At 35.2% G+C, this 17,494-nt stretch overlaps 2 protein-coding genes across 7 annotated transcripts in view; one reads left to right on the top strand and one right to left on the bottom strand.

Annotated features, from left to right (window-relative positions):
* LOC146999110 (astacin-like metalloprotease toxin 1) overlaps positions 1-17,494 on the bottom strand; it is an 84,654-nt gene that overhangs the window by 42,202 nt on the left and 24,958 nt on the right. The window lies entirely within an intron of this gene.
* The window catches only part of LOC118188789 (astacin-like metalloprotease toxin 4), a 51,159-nt gene that overhangs the window by 14,701 nt on the left and 18,964 nt on the right, over positions 1-17,494 (top strand). Inside the window, exon 2 of one of the 3 annotated variants that reach the window (XM_035359293.2) lies at positions 8,175-8,260. The exons of 1 other annotated variant lie outside the window; for it this stretch is intronic. In XM_035359293.2, coding sequence (XP_035215184.1) covers positions 8,175-8,260 — 86 coding nt within the window. The remainder of the gene's footprint in view (positions 1-8,174; positions 8,261-17,494) is intronic. One more of the 3 variants, XM_035359295.2, reaches the window with a different exon arrangement.

The raw sequence follows: 17,494 nt of genomic DNA, 5'->3' as shown, positions 1-17,494 counted from the left end.
TGAGAAAAATCATACTTACAAACGGGAGCGGAGAGAAACAACGACCTGTCTCTAACGATATTATAACTCAGAATGCCATCTTAAACAAAACACATATTATAACTCAGAAATGTTTATATTATAACTCAGAATGCACAAAATTTATATCATTTAAAGAATTATCTAATCGTTGCCACATTTTCTATTCAAATACTATAATAAATCTAGAACGATATATAAAAGAAATTATTCAAACAAAACAAAAAGAAACAGTTTTTCACAGACGATTTAGTATTTCTCATTCAATTCATTCAGTTCTCACTTCGCGACAAGGCAAAAATGCATAAAAAATCTAAATATCTATAATAAAAATTACGAAGTAAATCCTAAACACTTACTTCCTCAAAAAAATTCCAGAAAGGATTAAGCATTATTTAATTCGCAATAATAAATGATTATCTTTGTTGTTGCGAAGCTTAGTCTCTCTAGTTTGGCAGCAAATCTACTGTTCTGCTGTCTGAAATGTAAACAAATATGTCCGCCATGTTATTTAAAAATTAGGCTTAACCGCACTTACACAGCTTTTAAATTGTTGACAATTGTACAAATATTGCTTGCAGATTTACTAAAGGCATAAAAACCTCAACCGGAAGATAATAACAACATAATTCAATCATTTTTAAGGCAAAAAATGCACAATTTACAAATATACGTTTGCTGCGGCCGATTGCAACCAAACTACAAGGTGCCTATCTACATGTTATAGCAGTCCCATATACAGAATTTCAACGTTCTAAGGCTACTCGTTTTTGAGTTATGCGAGGTACGTGCGACGTACGTACGTAAGACGGCACGAAAAATTCTCTTCGGAATTCCTTTTAAAGCAGTTTTATAATTTTTTTGTAGGAAAAGAATCTTTTATTCTGTCCTTACTTACAGATGTCACGCAAAAACATCGTTAAATTGCATTCGATAGCGGTCAAAATGGATATTTTCGTTGAATTATGCTGCCTGAAACGTTTCGCGATTACAATACTTTCTTTTTATTTCGTACAAGGAAGTAAAAAGCTGATAATGAAAAATTATACATTTTTTTTTTGTTCTTATACAATTTTATAGAAGCAAGTGAGTTTGCGTTACAGTGTACAGTTATGTATTATTTGTTGTTAGCATTGTTGTTTTTATATCGTCGAAAATTAACGAATTATTTTCTGAAAATTTAATGGAAGATCTTTCGATGCTTGACTGGATCTCCAATTGAATTTAAATTCTATCTATCAGACTGCTGGTTATTAAGGTAAATAACAACAGTATAAGATATTTCTCCCGCCTTCTTTGCATGTCTTCGTGGTGTGGTGGTCTGCACGCTCAGCGCATAATTGAGAGGTCCGCGGTTTGATTTCCAGCGAAGGGACTGCTAATTTTTCATCTCGCCTAAATTTGCCTAATCTTGCCTAATTTTTCATCTTGCCAAAAATACCTGATGTCTCTACAGTGGCGCCCGAACTGAACGGGTGTTGGATGAGGATTTTCCACACCCAGGATTTGGGGTTTGGTCCCCTAAAAACCCCATTCGCCCTTTAAAAGGGGGAGTATATAAGGTATTTCTCCCGCCTTCATAGCGTGCCTTCGTGGTGTAGTGGTTTCTGCACGCTGGGCCGGTATTTCAGAGGTCCATGGTTTGATTCCTGACGAAGGCGATTGCTCATTTTTCATCTCTCCGGCTTTTCCAAAGTACCTAATATCTCTACAACAGGAAAAAGAGAAATGATAAACTGATCTATTATAAAAATCTTAAATTTAATTTAGTTTTTTAATCTATATCAGTCTCTCTTCCGTAAACTGAACAATTCTCATTTTATTCAATATATGAACATGTCTACATGTTATCATGAATATGTTTTCATGACATCTCTGTATAAGAGTATTTTCATTTTTACTTGTAAATAACCAAAACGATGCATAACAAAAAATGGCACTAAAGCTATAAAAGTAGGCTATTTTAATTAATTTGTCACACTTGAAATATAATATGTGAGCCGTACAGAAATTATTTATACAACGGGTCTCACAGCGAAACTATTACACTATGCGAAGGGAAAACAAGTGAAATAGACACAAGGGGATGTGAGCTACTCAGAATGCCCAAATTGAGCTGGCCGCAAGCGAATGGTATACGTCAGCGCCTGTCCCTTTCGCCATTGATAGTGTGAAAAGCAATGATAGAAGGTGATTATGACAGTCAGCGTTGGCAGCATGGTTTCTATGGAACAAAGGTATACAGGGTAGTGACATCCATCGTCGCATGGTGTCGGTATGCTCGGTAACAAAGCACCCTCAAGACGTACCGTATCCCGTTGGTGGTTGGACAAGTACAGCAGTGGAATGGAGACCGCAGCTAAAGGTGTCAGCACGAGACTACCAGCTACATCGTATACAGCAGATACAGCAGCAAATGTGGCAGCCGTGTCGGATTTGATCATGGCGAACAGGCGCATAACGTTCAACAACGTGCAGGGAGAAACAGGGCTTGCGCAAGGAACATTGCAGGCGTTGTGCATGGTTATTTAGGGATGACAAATGTGTGTACAATGTGGGTGGATCTCAGACCTCGAACCAGGACTTCGGACTATGTCTTGCTGGACAACATGAAGGACGCAGTCAGGGGCCAGCAGGTTCAATCTTCTGCAGAATTGCATGCAGTTTCCATAGGTGGTGCCCCGAAATACCCTCATATGCGGTCAGGTCGTAAATTTAGAACTCCTTTTCTCACGCGGGGGCTGAAAAGGAGGGGATAATCTTGCTCCTGCCCTTCAAAAAATGTGGGGGTCGTTTAAACATCTAACGTTTCAGTTTTATACAGAGGAAAATACAAATTGAATTCTTCGAATGAATGCAATTTTGTACAATGAAAATGTATTACTTAACGATAAACTGTAAGATAAATAACATCTTTTTTTAAAGCCATAGGTGTAGAAAGACAGATATTTGTTACACGAATGAATTTGTAGTAAATATTGAGTTTTTCATTTCGAATGCTATGTTCCATGTATGCGAGGTAGCTGAGTATGTGAGATAAGAGTCATAACCGAATGGCTTTCAACCTTTTCACGGCTAAGAACTGTTTCTCAATTACATTGTGGTCGCTGCTTTTTGATTAATTTTCTAATGACATATAAACAACAATTGTTTTTATTTGAAACTTATGAATAAAATAACGCAAACTAGACTATATATATCTATGTATAGGTATATATAAATGGATCCAAATATAGAACAAGGTATAAAATATCTTTATTATACAATGTTCATTACCATACGTATATTTACGTAATATCAATATAAATAGTTAGTTAGGTTTCGTACATATATAATTTATTTTTATATTTTGTATTTTTTGTATTAGATTCAGTATTGTATACGTATCTGAAGTTTAATTTGTTCTCCTTTTTGGGTTACGACTTAAAATGAGAAAGATTTGTTAGGGCCTTCATAGGGATTAGATTATATACAATCACTTAGGATTCGACTTTTCCTTTCTTTTAATCATTATATATATTGAAATACTACTTGATAAGTATACATAAAATATAGCAGTTTTTTAAGCTACTTATTTATATATCTTTGTTTGGTCTGGTTTGTTTCATTACAGCAAAGCATTCGATGGTTATTTGCCTAAGGGTAAGGGTGCCTCGTGGAAAACTTTCTAAGCAAAACTGACTCTTATGCACGTTACACGTGGGGAAAACCTCGAAAACGCCAATACAGCCATCCCCGTCGATCCGGATTCGAACCCCGGATCGACCTGCCAGAGTTCAACGACTTTACAGCTCAGCCGCTAGTGAGCCACACACATACACACACACACATATCCACACATATACATTAAATAGTATTTACATGTCGTTTATAAAGTATAATTGAGTGCAATTTAATCATAAAGAGTTAGAAAATATTCTACGGAATTACTTCACTTCGTAGACTTTTTGTTAAGCTTCACCATATTTCTTAAAGAGAATCTCAATGCTAGTTCCATTTTCAAGCTGTTTATGTATCTTATTTTTCATGCTTTGAATTATATTTAGAAAATTATTTCACTTGATTATAGCTGAAAATGCATTTTTTTATTGAAGAATTTAAGGGTAAGAAGAGAATTATGCCCTTTTCTAATTATTCTTGAAGCATTTAAATTTTTTTTTTAAAAAGCGCACATTAATACGGATCACTGAACTTAAGTGCTCGATACAGGACAGATTAATTAGCTACTAAATTTTAATTTTCGTTGAGTAAAAATGAATTCATCTGCATTCTATAAGAAAGTAAATATTCAAAAAATGTTTTTTTTCCTATTCTCGCAGTCATAATATTTTTCTTAAATAGTCAGCTAATTCATATTCAAATATTCCAATTCATTACAATAAGTAATAAATCGATACAGTAAATAAATTGCCCTATTGCATACATTAGAAATACTTATTCTCGTAATAACAGATACGTATGTGTTATTCTCTTCGTAATTTTCAGTATATATATTTATATTTATAATTAAGAAATCTTTTGAAAGCAGCGTCAAACAGCTGTCAAAATTATATTTTAAAATTATTATTTAGAAATGCGCTTATAATGGTTTTTATATTTACGAAAGATACTTCCCGTTTACTCAGGCTCACTGTATTCAAGTCGATAGGACCAATTGAATGGAAAGATCGATTTGTTAATTCATTTCCAAGTTTCAAATCGGATGAATGGACTCGCGAATAAAATAGCACATTAAAATACGGTCACTGAACTACAGTGAGCAATAAAAATTTTAACAAAATTTTCGTACTTTATCTTATGAAAACAAAATATCAGAATCTAATTAAATGTTTCACTTATTAGAAAAATAGAAAATATAAATATTTGTGAATAAAAAGAAATTATCTTTAAAAAAATAAAATTTAGATGAAAAAATAAAAGAAATTACATAAAATAGCGAATAAACTTATTCCGCACAAGCTTGCTAAATGTAAAACAGATTGAACAGTCAGAAAGCTCGCCTTGTCACAGACATATACATCGAGTTTAAAGGTTATTCAGACTAACGTGCGAAGTTCAGTGAGTAACTTGTATTTTCCTTTGAATGTATAAACTAGCCAAAAAAATTGAGCACTTGACAATTAGATGCAAATTTAACAGATGGGAGCACTTGAGAATTAGATGCAAATTTAACAGATGGATTGAAGGAACCCTACTGCAACGTACCACTTTGTGTAAGCATTTTCGTGGATTTACTTAAGGTATGTAAATATGAGCCAATTTTCCTTAGAAAATTCTCCATGAAATCATGCCTAGCCAACCCTCATATGTTTTGCCATATTCAACACAAAATCATTCTTAAGATGATTAATTAATTAATTTTATGTTAGATGATACGAAGCTTTTCAAAAACTAGGATGCTTTCCGTAAACAATTACCGTATTTTTCGCCGTATAAGACGCACCCAATTTTAAAGGAGGCAAATCTAGAAAAAAAAGATTATGAACCAAATTCTGTAGTAAAATATTTTACATCAACTGCATAAAGTTAACAGCAGTTTAAGAAAAATTTTATGTCAACCATGTAACATACTAAGAGCTATCTTTACTCTCATAAACAGTCAGCAAACAGTGAAAGTAACAAAAATAAGGCTGTCATGTTTTTATTCTAACCCCAAGAATTCCTCTTCTTCGCTGCTATCAGAAATGAGGAAGGACAGATCCACGCAGTCATTGTCATCACTTTCTTCCTCACTGGTGTCAAATAAGACGTCGTCTTCTGTTCCATCCAAGGCATTACTAATGCTACACTTCTTGAATGATTTTACAACAATGTCTTTCTTTACGGAGTCCCATGACCTTTTAACCCATTCACACACTTGTGTGATAGTGGGCCTCTTCATCCGTCCAGTAGGAGTCAGATCAGGGTTCCCAGCTGCCATCCAGGTGTTCCACTCCTCTCGCATCAGAACTTTGAACGGTTTGTTAATAGAAACGTCCAGAGGTTGCAGCTGGCTGGTAAGACCACCAGGAATCACAGCTATTTGGGTCTTAACTTCCTTAAAGTTCTTTTTAGTAGTTTCTGTAATGTGCGCTCTGAACTGGTCAAGCACCAACAAGGAAGATTTCTTCAGAAGCCCGCCAGGACGTTTGGACCACACTTTGTCAATCCACAGCCTCATGCCATTTTCGTCCATCCACCCTTTATCATGAACGTGCACGATGACTCCCCGTGGAATTGTTTCTTTTGGGAATGTTTTCCTTTTAAAGATCAACATTGGCGGCAGTTTGGTACCATCTGAACAGCAGGACAGCACAACCGAGTAGTGGGTTTTCTCATGCCCTGAGGATTTTACGGTTATGCTTTTGGCTCCTTTGTTATCTACGGTTCTGTTAGATGGCACATCAAACGTTAGCGGGACTTCATTAATGTTCCCAATCTGGCTCATTTCAAAGTTATTCTTCTTCCTCGCATCAATAACAAACTTATGAAAAGACAGAATCTTTGATTCGTATTCCTTTGGCATTTTTTGTGCAATTCCGGTTTTGGTGGGCATAGAAAGGCCAGATCTCTTCATAAATCTATAGCACCACGATGGTGATCCGGTGAAATCCTGAATGCCTTTCTCCACAGCAATGCGTTTGACCTCATAGATCATCATTTTTGTTGAGACAGAAAGTCCATTTTGCCGGTGACGTGTGATCCACTCCTTTACTTCTACCTCTAACTCTGGCCACTTTGCAGTTGGTCCACGCAAGGTGTGCTTGCTTTTATCCAACTTTTGGAGCTGATCCTCCTGTTTCCTCCACTCTCTTATCATTTTCTCAGTTGGAGGTGGCCCAAAGTGTCTCTCCGCTGCTCTGTTTCCATGCTCCTTAGCAAATTTTATTACTTCCAGCTTGAAAGCAACTTTATATGCCAGTCTCTTCTGCTTCGACATCTTGATAGGGTGGTATGAAATATGATATATTTCATTCAGATATACCATACTACATATATCACAGCTCACAGCTATCCGCGCCTCCGCTTGCTCCCGCACTGGCTGAGCGAAGGGACGCGTACCTTCACCCGCTCCCGCGCTGGCTTACGAGACTCTAAAAAGTGCACAAAGCCAGCGCGGGAGCGAGCGAAGGCACGCGCCTCTTCGCTCAGCCAATCGCAGCGCGAGGCAAAGACCGTCCAAATACAGTGCGAGGCAGAGCGGGGCTTCCTGGTCTCAGACGGCGCCAAGAGGTGGAAGGGAACGGAGTGGCCGAGTATTCCTGCGGTAAGGTATGTATGCAGAGGTGGAGGGGCAGCGGATTGCCGTATAAGACGCAGGCACTTTTTCCCCCCTGATTTTGGGGAGAAAAAGTGCGTCTTATACGGCGAAAAATACGGTAGTATTAATAAGCGCTATTCAACTGGAATTGGGTTGGATTATTTGTTTATAGCAGTGCTTTTCAGCCGACTTACATGTACCTGTATGTATTGCTCAGAGGAGGTGGAAGGAAATTCCTGAACGAAACCAATGTAATAATGAAATGTTAATAAACAAATAAATATAACTTTTCGTATCTTATGTAATTTGTCTCCATTCTGATACCATGTGCATCATTTATTTCTGATATACTGATACTGAATGAGACCTAAAAACACTTTTTTTAAAAATATATCTTCCCTTATGATCCCTGACACAGCCGTTTACTTTCCCCTTCCGTAATTAACGTCAATGTCCTGCTCTTGACCGCATTTGCCAAGCCACCGGTGCCCAAGACCCCACAGACTGGTATACTAAAGCCCTTCAGGAACTCCCAGCCAGATGGCAGCAGTGTATTTACATGGGCGGGGATTATTTCGAACTGATGTACTATCAGTTTTTTGTTAATAAACTCTTTTCCGCTCTGTGGTAGCATTTGTGGCATTCATTTCTGTACGACCTAAATATATCTAGGTAGTTTCAATGAAGAAACTATATTGTGGCACAGCCTAACATTTTTGACTAAAGGATACAGTCTTAAAAATGTTAAGCGTGAATTATAATGTTAATTCTTATTTTATTTTTTCCTCAAACAAAATATAATTTAACGAAATTTATATGTAAGAAACTGTTCAAGAAAGTTTAAAATCGGAAATTTTTTTTTTCAGAAATTATTTAAAATCAATTCGAATTTCTATTTTTCTTTTCATTTCTGTAGATGATTCGGCTATGGAAAATCCAGATTTAATTGAAGGAGATATAGTACCCGAAGATGGCTATGTACGTTGCATCTTTTGTTTCAGTGTATGGATTGTTTATCATTAAATTATTATTGCTAACAGTATTTTACATCATTATACTGACTATTGCTACAGCAATTTGTGCTTTCAGTGTTATTCTTAATTATTATGAACCTCATTACAATAAGAAATACTTCTTAATAATAGAAGTAACGGGTATTACTTTCGTTTTCTTTTTCTCACATTATGATAACCGCTTTATTGATTGAAAAATGTAGATGTGCTATAATAAATACTGCCTTTTCTATTTTTTTAACGTTTAACCTTTATTTAAATTATTATTTTCTGATATACTGTTATTTGCATTTTTGATATATTTTCTTATTAATATTATATATATATGTGATGTATCAGCTTTTGTCCAGAATAAATAGATTGTTGAAGAAATATAGATGTAGTCGTAGCTTAAATTATCAGACGATAAGTTTAAAAAACAGGATCCATTTACTATTATTCAGGAGAAATAGCAGTTACAAAATCAGATATCCGAAGTAAATAAAAAGAATTACTAATAACTTTTTGTATGAAGTTTACTGCATCGTTGCATTAAAGAAAAGCCCCGACATTCTTTTGCGAGTCCTTTTATAGCCCTCTGGAAAGGCGGAGCTTCCAAGAAATGACGTCAGCCTCGTCAGCCAATCCAGTTCGCTTTAAATATTTCCAGAACATTCTATAACTGTACGTGTAGAAAAGGCGGGAAAAACAACTTGAGTATGAACTCGCAAAAGTAAGAACTTTAATGTGGATATAATTCCACGTACTTTCAAATAAGAGACCGTCGCCATTAAAAAATGAAAAGAACATACAGTTAGAATTTTAAGTGTATTCTTGACTATGAAATTTTATTATTACATATATATATATATATATATATGTGTGTGTGTGTGTGTGTGTGTGTGTGTGTGTGTGTGTGATATTTTAATGCGTAGGAGGAACCCGGTACTTTAATTTCTGGCAGTAGACATGGCTGAGTGTAAAGACGATGGTGACAAAACTGAATTCGAAGAAACAAATTTTTATTTTTCTTCACATCAAATCAACTTTTTGTAGAGAAGATATTTTTTAATCATAGTTGAATACAATAATTTTTATGTACACAGGTTAAAAAAGTATCTTTCATATTTTATTAAGCGCTAAAAGTACTTTCTTCTTTCGTAAACGCCATACGAAATTTCAACTATTTCCTGAACGTTTTATAAATCAAAAGAAGGAACAAAATTAAGTAAAATTTAAATGGACCTAATTTTTTGCATAACAGCGAATTACTTAACAAGAAGCTAAAATATATATTTAATTAATTGCAAACACATTTTCTGTTCAGAAACCAAATCCGCGAGCCTAGGAAGCTAATTCAACGAGCTCAGAACATAATACGATTTGCCTTAGAAGGCACGCAAAGTATTGAAAACGTGCAGTCATTCAGCTTATAATAAATGAATCTCCAGACGCAAAGGTCAGAGCAATGTTACTATCAGAGGTTATTGTTCTATCATTGCTTAAAGTAATATTTCCATAACCACCCATAGAGACCGAGCAGAACTATGAGAATTGCCAAGAGATATAATAGGTAGTGATAACTGCCTAAGTACATCTACAGATCCACTATCTGCTACTTACTGTAATTTTTCGGATTAGCAGTGTCAGAAAACAGTGCTGTAAGAAAATTGGCAGATGCTAGACCAATGTGATGGAATACATTGTGACGTCTATCGTGAATTTCTGGATATCGTATATCACAATGAAATTAGGAAGGACCAAGCTATTAGCAACCTCATTACCAAGATTAATTAGTTTTATTTACTTCTGTTACTTATATGCAAAGGCATCTGAGCAATGTGAATAAGTATAGAGTAGATATTTTACAATAATAATAAACCTGCTTTTCAAACAATTAGCAATAATTTGTAAAATCTCTGTGCCATAGCTTTATTCTTTCTTTTTTACCATCTGAAATATATCTCAAAGCTAGCTCCTGGCTAGCTATAGTTTGTAATATTAGTGCCATATATACATAAAATTGTTAATGCATACATTTAAGATTGATAATAATATAATAATAACAATATATAAATATCAATAGGAAACAACTAATTATGTGCTTCTCACTTTAAGAAAAAAGCTAGAAATAGTTAATATTGTAGAGCAATTGGTAACAACAACGATGAAGCTTCACACTCCGAAGTTAATTTTCCCCTCACCCCCGCTAATTGGAATTGGACTAAGGCATTACCAGTTGACCCATGGTACATCGATGGTGCCCCACATACTTTTACCTTTACCTCTCCTTATGACTCATTCCCGCGTTATGCAATGAAAAGTAAACAACGCTTGTAATCATCACTATATATTATTTACTTCATATATATGTGTTATTTTGTGTGCTAATAATATTGATCGTGTTTATTACATCTGCAGCATGGATTACGCTTTATCAAGGTAAGAACTTTAATTCTGTTTGTAGAGTTGTGACCACGGTTAGCTGTAAAGTTGTTAAACAAAACTGGCAAAATTTATCCCAGACCAACTTTAATATTTAACAAAATGAATTTAATTAAACACAAGCACTACATAAAGAAAGTTACATGACAAAACTAACAAGAAGTAAAACAAAGAAATATTACTCAAATGAAAATAAAATGTACATGTACATAGTCCTCTGCCGAAACTCGAACTAACTAGTTCGGGCGTAGGTGTTTTTGAATAGCGTCCGATAAGGTGGCGCTGCAGTACATGAAGCTGTTTGCTAGCGTTCATTACATGTTTTATTTTTCTGATCGTCTCGAATTAGCGAAGTTGAAATAGTAAACAAATGAACCACGCATACCTTCAGCATTAGATTATGAGACTGAGAGCATGTTTACTTCAACTAAACATATAAAATGTATCGAGATAAGCTATCAAGGATAAAAATACAAACAGAAAAGATACTCTGCCATAAATTAACCCTGGATAATCCGAAAAAGGAAAGCCAAACCTATCTTCAAAAGCGAAACAAAACTACATAGTTGTGTACTGCGCATTCGAAATACAGAAGCAGAAATGGGTAGTAGCTGCGAAAATAAATATTCGATCATGAAACTAAACAATAACTACTATCAAGTATGGAAATACAAGCTTGAAATGATCCTGAAAAAGGAAAATTTATGGAATTTCATAGCTGATGATACATCAAAAGAAATAAACGCCGAATGGACAAAACGAGGTGAACAAGCACAAGCTACCACAAATTTACTCGTAGAAGACAACCAAATCGTACACGTAAGAAATAAAACGACAGCTAAAGAGATATTGAATGAATTTAACTAAACTCATGAAAGAAAGAATCTTTCCAGTAAACATTACCTTCTCAGAAAGCTGTATACGTTAAAATAAAAACGAATACAAGCTCGAAGAACACGTCAACAAAATGCTCGAAATCGTAGACGAACTACGAGGAATCGGTGAAGAAATAAAGGACGGTCACATTGCAGCGTTTTTACTAAGCGGCTTACCAAAAAGCTACGAAAATATTACAGCACGTCCAGAAGAAAAACTAACGTTGGAATACGTAAAAAGGAAATTCAACAACGAATGCCTGAGAAGAAAAGAAGGCACACGAACAGAAGAAACAACTGCCTTCAAAACAATTTTAACACAAAATTCAACCATTTCAGTCAACGAAAATTCAATTATTGCAAAAAATTAGGACACATAGAAAAGGAATGCAGATTCTTTAACAACCACAAAGAAAACGACAAAAACGAAAGTAACTCATTTTTCAAGAATGAAAAGCAAGCTAATAAAGGAAATTATGGAAATAAACAGAAAACGAAAGTTGCTGTAAACGAGGATAAACACGAAGATGAAAACAGAAATAAGAATCTTGAGAAGACTGAGAATTACACGTTCGAAGTCACCAGAGAAAGAGAATTTCAAAACCCAAACTGGTCAATTGACTGAGGAGCTACTTGTCATATGACCGATGACATAAACTTTTTCACTGAATTAGACAGAAGCAAAACTGAGCAAATAACAATTGCTAACGGCACTCAGATGAAATCCGTATGAAAAATTGCAAAGAAAGGATTTACAATTGAATTTGCATAATATATTTGCAGAATAAAGAAAAAAATAAAACCATAGGAATTGCTAAAGCAGAAGGAAATTTATATACCATAATTGAATCGCAAAGAAGAAAAGCCAAACTTTCAGCTGCAGAAAGATGTGAAAATAGTATAGATCTTTAGCATAGAAGACTAAGACACAAAAATTATGAAGCAATCAAGAGGCTAAAGAATGATGACCTGGCAACCGGAATAAAGATTGACAGAGAAGCCAAGCAAGTAAAAAAATGCGAATGCTGTATCAGTAGCAAAATGTCTGAATTGCCGTATCCCAAGCTAAACAACTATAGAGCAAAGTCAGTTCTAGGCTTGATACATTCAGATATTTGTGGACCAATCGGTACAACATCATTAGGAGGAAAGAAATACCTCATAACATTCATCGACGATCATTCGAGATACACAACTATCTCTATCTGCTAGCTACAAAAGATGAAGCTATCTCCAAATTAAAACAATTTGTAACCATGACGAAGAACAAATTTGAAAGAAGCCAAAAGTCTTAACAGACAATGGAGAAGAATATATAAAGAAAGAGATTGAATAATATCTAAAGAAAGAGGGAATCGAACATCAAACCTCCGTAGCATATTCACCGCAACAGAATGGTAGAGCAGAAAGAAAAAATCGATACAAAATGGAAATGACAAGATGCCTGCTACTCGATTCAGGACACAAAAGAGAATTTTGGGGGGAAGCCATGATGACAGCCACCTATCTACAAAACAGGCTACCATCCAGATCAGTTGAAAAAACACCGGACGAGCTCAGGAATAATAAAAAGCCGAACTTAAATCATATCAGAGTTTTCGGCAGCACAGCTTATTGCCTAGTTCCAAAACAGAAACGAAGCAAACTAGATGAAAGACCAGAAAAAGTAATTCTTGTTGGATATAGTGACCTTACTAAAGGATACAGAATTTACATGCCACATACAAGCAACGTCGTGATCAGAAGAAGCGTAATATTCGACGAAAACAGAAAAGAAGAAATGCCTCGTAAGTTAAATGATCAGCATAGGAAATAGAATGGCCTTAAAGTTCCTAAAGACTGGGAATAACTACAAACTTATCCAAACACAGAAAAGGAACTGTTGTTAAAATCCACGAAAGAAGAAATGGAAGCACTGGAAGAGAAACAAAACATAGCCACTAGTCGTTCTTACAAAAAGAAAGAAGGCAATCGGAAACAAATGGACAATTAAAACAAAATCCGACGCTTCAGGAAATGTTATCAGATATAAAGCTCGTTTAGTAGCTAAAGGATATTGCCAAAAATTTGGGCACGACTAGGACGAAACATTCGCACCAGTCGTAAAGTATACCACAATAAGGACAATTTGGCAACAGCAGCTCAAAAGAAGATGCACGTAAATCACTTTGATGTAAAAATAGCTTTTCTATACGGAGATCTGAAAGAAGATATATATATATGAAGCAACCAGAAGGTTACATCTCTGCCTCAGAAGCAAGCAAAGTCTGTAAATTAAATAAAAGTATCTACGGATTAAAAAAGGCAGCTAGAAACTGGAAACACAAGATAGCTGAAATGTGCAAACAAGGATGCGTTCAAGAAAAAGCTGATCCATGTTCCTTCACACTAATCGAGATCAATGGAAGAACTTAATAATCGGTTATGTCGATGACATATTAGTCGCGAGAGACAAGTGTGAATCAATTCAAGAAGTTGAACGAATTATCAAAGAATATTTCGACAATCGAAATATTCGAGAAGTATATACATATCTAGGAATCGAAATCGAAAGAGAAAAAGGGGGAAGCTTTAAACTTCATCAGGCTAACAAGATTAAGAGTATGATTGAAAAATTCGACGGAGAGTCAGCGAAGAAACTAAGCTATACACCCATGATTACGAATTTTATGAAGAACCAAAACAACCAGGATGATTCTTTTCCCGATAATCACAAATATAGGGAAGCAGTGGGAGCAGTTTTATATTTAATAACAGTATCAAGACCTGACATAGCATATTCTGTTGGAATACTTAGCAGAAAAGTGGAAAATCCACCAAAATCGGACTGGAACGGTATAATCAAAATCATCCGATATCTGAGAGCTACAATTACTTACAAATTACATCTAAAATATAATAATGCACCAGTCATCAAAGCTTACAGCGATGCTGATTGGGCAGGAGATACCGCTGACAGAAAATCCACATCCGGATATATATTTCAAATAGGAAACAGTACAGTATCATGGAAAAGTAAGAAACAAAATTGTGTCCCCTTATCTTCGACAGAAGCCGAATACATCGCTCTAGCTTTAACATTGCAGGAGCTACAGTGGATTAGACAACTGATGAAAATTAAGGCTTTGCTCAACAGGAAGCTAACATCGTATTCGAGGACAATATATCATGCATAAATCTTTCCAGAAAAGAAAAAGGGAGCAGTTATACCAAACACATCGCTGTGAAATATCACTACGTATCACTCACTACGTGTGATCTACAATATTAAGGAATTGTTAAATTACAACACTGTAACAGCAAAATGATGTATGCAGACATGTTCACAAAACCCTTACCCAGACAACAGCTGGAATTTTTGTTAAAATGAATTGGTCTTTCTCCGGACGAAACAGCTCATCGTGTGGGAGATTGTGGAGCAACTGATAACAACAGCAATGAAGCTGTACACTCCGACGTTAATTTTCCCCTTAACCCCGCTAACTGGAATTGGACTTGATCAAAAAAAAAAAAAAAAAAAAAAAAGGAGAAATACTGTCTCCTTATATGGCTCATTCTCGCGTTATGCAATGAACAGAAAACCACTCTTGTAATCATCACTATATAATATTTACTTCTTATACCTAATAAATGTGTTATTTTGTGTTATATTGATCGCGTTTATTACATCCGCAGCATGGATTAAGCTTTATCAAGGTAAGAACTTTAATTCTGTTTTATTCATCTGCTCGTCTTGAATTAGCGAAGTTGCAATAGTAAACAAATAAACCACGCATACCTTCAACAAATATCACAAACAGAAATTAGTCCAAAACACAGTGCGAAGACACGCAGAAAATTAGACTTTATAAAATTTGAATGCAAAAGAAGCATTCTGCGAAGAATTATTTTTCTTCCCAAACGGCAGAAACTTACTCGAAGATATTCGTCAAGAACGGCTGTACCTTTCTTTCGTTTAGCAATATCATCATAGACAGTGTTACTGGAGGTGGATTGGAGGAAGTGGACGAAATTTTCACCTACAAAGGAAACAAGGAAATCGTATACATAACTTGAAGAACGGGGTCTAACTCTCACCTTTGGTTTCGAGTTAGTAAACAACCTCCGCTGAAAAGGATGGCATCCAGGATGGCTATGCCAGGGAACTGCTACTGCAAAAATTATTTAAATGATGAAAAAGCGTAACAGTTTTGTGGCCTAATATATTGCAATATTAATAGCACGTACTTATTTTATTTATCGGGTTAGAAAATATAAAATTCACATAACATTCACAGTTGCAGTATTCACTTATTGTGGTGATTTCGTAACAACCAGTATTAATGTTTTTTGGTGTTAATTACCAAAAAACGTTAACCAAGTTCTAACAAAAGCAGATACGATTTCGTTAGAAAGAAGATGAAACATATCCAATTTTAACTTGAATATCTTACAGTGTCCTGTGCCTGCGACATCATCGGGTATTTATTGAAAGTCTGTAGCACCATTCCATACTTTATCCGTCGACATTCTTTCGCTGTTGCATCATCCAGATCGCACCCACAGTACAAGACTTTAGTACAGTATGAAATCCTCTACTCCATTGTCTTTGCATATGACATATATTCTCAGTTTTCCAAAACACTTTAAAATCCTTGTAGAGAAAGAAACATGTACTGGTCTCTTGTTTAGCTTGCAGGATCTTGGCTAAAATATAGTTCCTTGAAAGATAGAATACTAAAGAATGATGCAGTGACTATATATTTCTTATGTGTAAGCAGCAACTCCGGAGAAGGGTTAAATTACCCTTTTATTCTATCTCAAAATATATATACAGATGACCCCTCTCGGAAGTACAAGAAGCCTTCACTTGGGCTTTAATTCCAAACAGAAAAATATAAAACTAATCTAATGCTAAATAAAATTAACCAGCCGATGTTCCACAGAATCAAATTCACATAGTTGTTCCTTAATTAAGGATAACCGGCGTAGACTAGGAAGCATGAATTAAGTACGTCGTAGAATAGCAAGCTTAATCTAACAGCAACAACGTGGCGGAAAAGAATAACATGCTTTCCTACTGAAGTGAGTCACACTTCAGTTTAAATAATAGTTTCTTCCTTATTTTCGTCGTAATCCTCAAAACTCATTCTGGCAGGGAAACCTAGGTGAGAAACTAGAATGTAAAGGAAAGGCTTGTTCCAAACTAAAAATAACTATTAAGAAAATAAGGTAAAACCCTACAAGTGCTGACATGCACTCGCACAGAACGCTTATATGCACTCGCACACATCCAACAGACATTGTGTAAGGATTTAATATATTCTAACCAATTATTTTTAGCTTTACTTTCCTGTCCCTCCTAATTTCAGTTTTTTTTTCTGCCGGAGTGTAAATTTGTTATGACGTAGTATTTAAATTTAAAAGTGTTTCAGAAGCAGTAGTTCAAAAAGCGTAGTAGCGAGCTTAGCTCCGATGTTTAGGTTGCGAGTTTAAAGTTAGTTGTCTAGTCGGTGTGAGATACTTTTTAGTTTGTACAGACATTCTTCGGCTCGGCTTTGCTGTGTGCAGTCGATTTAGAGTTAGTTTAAGCTAAGAAGGCAGTCATTAGATATGTTAATTTATTAGTAATTTGTTACATTCTTATCTTCTGTTACGTAACCACAAGAAGTGGCGATTTGTGATCTTAAAGTGCGTGCATCTGTTTTAATTTAGTTTAAATGAAAAGGTTATTTAAATCTTTCTTCCGCAGTATTTATTCTTAAAGACATAGCGAGAATTCACTACTTCGTCTCCAACGCAGAGTTCAGGGTGAAGAATGCACATAGACTCTATAACTGAAGTTTCAAATAAAAATTTCAGTAAAGAAAGCTTTAATAATTTCTCTGTTATTAATGTTAAAAAATATAATTATTTTGATTTACTCTGTACTTACTATTAAAATA

The sequence above is a fragment of the Stegodyphus dumicola genome, chromosome 1 (genome assembly GCF_044657685.1).
Source record: "Stegodyphus dumicola isolate Sdum_Otavi_A_Nest chromosome 1, ASM4465768v1".
Classification (NCBI taxonomy): domain Eukaryota; kingdom Metazoa; phylum Arthropoda; class Arachnida; order Araneae; family Eresidae; genus Stegodyphus; species Stegodyphus dumicola.
This window is presented reverse-complemented; position numbering and strand designations above follow the sequence as displayed.